Raw genomic sequence first — 2,644 nt, 5'->3', positions numbered from 1 at the left:
ACCCGATGCCCATATAATATACACAGCTCACTCGGCTATTGAATGGGCGTATGTATGTTGTTCTATGTATATCACATGTTATCCCTTGACATTTATACTATGGCCATATAATATACACAGCTCACTTGGCTATTGCATGGGCGTGTGTGGGACAACCGAATCGGCGACCCGACACGTCCTAATATATAATAAAAGTTAGAGGGATGTCAGCAAGCAGCGGGGCATGTGTGCGTGTGTGCGTATCGTATATGTATCGCAGTACGGAGTCAAGGCCATGTTGGCTGTGGTAGTTAGTGACACGTAGTTACGCATAGCCACACACACAGAGAGGCTGAGGTAGGCACCCCACATAGTTAGTGCGAGTGACTATACAATGGAGTCTATGGCTTGGGATGGAGGATCGACCCGATGACGCGGAGTGCGGCTGGAGTCAGCTGCTTGCTTTGGCTGTGTTGGGGCGATTGGTTCCATCGTCTGTGCTGCGCATTGACTGGCTTCAGACGGATCAAACATGCTATGGTAAGTGTCCCTATACTCGGCTATGATATGCGGAACACATCCCGATCACGGGCAGGCCGCAGCAAGGGTACCAAACTGCGCGGATATGTATTTATGCGAGCCACGTCTCTGCTGTACGGCAAGTGGTATGGGATGAGTGGTAGGACAGGGGGCTGTTAGTGCTGCGTTGGGGAGCGGAGGGTGCCGCAAAGTGCAAAGTTGACAACAACCAGTCTACTGTTGACGGACGAGGACTTATGCAAATAAATATTAAACACGAACAATGACCAATTTATATGGCGCGGTGGAGGCTTGTTGTGCATGGTTGATGGCTATGAAGGTCGTACTGTTTGTTTCTATTGCATTCGAAGTGCCTACACATTTATTCAGTTGTGTGGTGTCTATAGACTTGGACATTCTCCATATGCACACTCACAAATAGTCTTGTAGATGCACGAGTGGAAGAATACTTTCTACAGTTAGAAGCGCCTACACATTTATGCAGTTGTGTGGTGGTGTCTATAGACTAGGACGTTCTCCATATGCACACTCACAAATGGTCTTGTAGAGGCACGAGTGGAAGGATACTTTCTACAGGCAGTTCTCATGCTAAGTGGTGAGGATTAACGGTACCATCAAATTCAAACGGTTGTCTTGATTTTCATCATTTTATATATATTGTGATGTACTGAAGGGTGTGATGCATGTGTGATCGGGAGAGACTGGGATTAGTGGGACACGCTTACGGCAAGTGCGGTGCCACACCACATCTCATCCAGCTGAAGGGTCGGGTTCATACGATATATAGAAGACTTATGCTAGCTGATAGTCTGATGTTGAGTAGGTAAACATAGGATACAAATAGGTGAGGCGAAGATACATCTCCTGCCTCGAGCACCCCTCGGCCAGAAGGTTGTTGAGTACACGAAGAACTAACTGAGGGTACCCTCGATGAATACGCAGCCTGGGCAGAATGCGAGTTCGTTTGCGAGTTGTCTGCGTACCGTTATACGGTGCTACAGTGATACCGGGACGTGCCAGACGTCATGCGACTCAGGCGCACTGTTCAGAGCCACCCTCGTTGGGATCAGGATGGTCCGATAAGCACTCGTCGTACACGTTGTTGTACGGTCCGCAGCCGCCCGAGTCACACCGCGTGTAGTAGTACTTGACTGTGAGCTCCAGCCCGTACGTCCCAAACGTGGTGATGACTACGTTGGAGCTGCCCACCACCGCCGCACTGGCGTCGTTCGAGTCCACGAACACCGTCTCGTAGGCTGGCGAGGAGCTGCCGGCCTTGTAGTCACCCAAGTTGTCGGTGAAGGTGTTGGACACACTCCTACTGGGGAAGGTGAACTCGACGGTCTCCTGCAGTACCACGACGACGGTCTGTGTTTCATCGGGCCAGCTGAGGGTTACCAGTTGTTCGTCGGAGTCTTGGTTTTTGATGACCAGTTGCGCGTCCTGCCACTTGACCTGTGGATGGATTGTAGGGTTTAGATTTTAGGGTTTTGTGAAGTTGTACTATCGAGCTGTGATGATGATGCGAATATAGCACGCCGTCCGCTTTGGATAAGATATTTGTCGCACGACATATTGCCACATGCGCTCGCTAGCACAAAAATCCCAAAACACAGAACACGGGACATACCTCGACACTCTGTTGTAATCCGAAATTGTTCTCCACCTTTCCTGAACCCTATCCGTCCCAATGCTCTTGAGATTGGATTTGAGCGTATTGGTCTTGGTAAGACACTGGCTGGGGTCCTCTATGGGCTCTCGGTAGAACTTTGCGATGTCGAATGTGGCTAAAGGAATCGCAGCCAGATCGGTTCCCTCGGGGACTACATAGTTGCACTCTCGTACCCATTTGACGGTGGCTGTATGAGATGAATTTGAGGTGAAGATAGTTGGTTGGCAACAAGTTCAGATGATCAATCCATTACTTCGTATACGTGTGGCAAGAACGGTAAGTACAGATTCGTATCCGCATTTACATATATCTAGAAGAGGTATGGGTTCGTGACCGCATATATATATACATATCTATATATATATGTGTATATATAAATTTAACTTACGAGTATTTTTATTACAGCTGCTGCCTGGACCGAGAACCTTCGTCTCGTCCGTAATACACTAGTGG

The 2,644-nt window shown here is 48.7% G+C and overlaps 2 protein-coding genes across 2 annotated transcripts in view; one reads left to right on the top strand and one right to left on the bottom strand.

The window, feature by feature from the left end:
* Positions 1-789, top strand: part of SARC_07497 (T-complex protein 1 subunit alpha) — a 7,057-nt gene extending 6,268 nt beyond the window's left edge. The window contains exon 10 of the mRNA XM_014298561.1: positions 121-789. The gene's annotated coding sequence lies outside the window, so the exon portion shown is untranslated. The remainder of the gene's footprint in view (positions 1-120) is intronic.
* Positions 790-1,551: 762 nt separating this feature from the next.
* SARC_07496 (hypothetical protein) lies at positions 1,552-1,906 on the bottom strand (the record flags this gene model as incomplete). The annotated part of the gene is made up of 1 exon (XM_014298560.1): positions 1,552-1,906. A coding segment is annotated over one exon (355 nt), but the record flags the coding sequence as incomplete, so codon positions are not given.
* Positions 1,907-2,644: the final 738 nt, after the last annotated feature.

This window comes from Sphaeroforma arctica (genome assembly GCF_001186125.1).
Source record: "Sphaeroforma arctica JP610 unplaced genomic scaffold supercont1.599, whole genome shotgun sequence".
Lineage (NCBI taxonomy): Eukaryota > Ichthyosporea > Ichthyophonida > Sphaeroforma > Sphaeroforma arctica.
The sequence above is the reverse complement of the archived record's forward strand: the minus strand, read 5'-3'. Positions and strand labels throughout refer to the sequence as shown.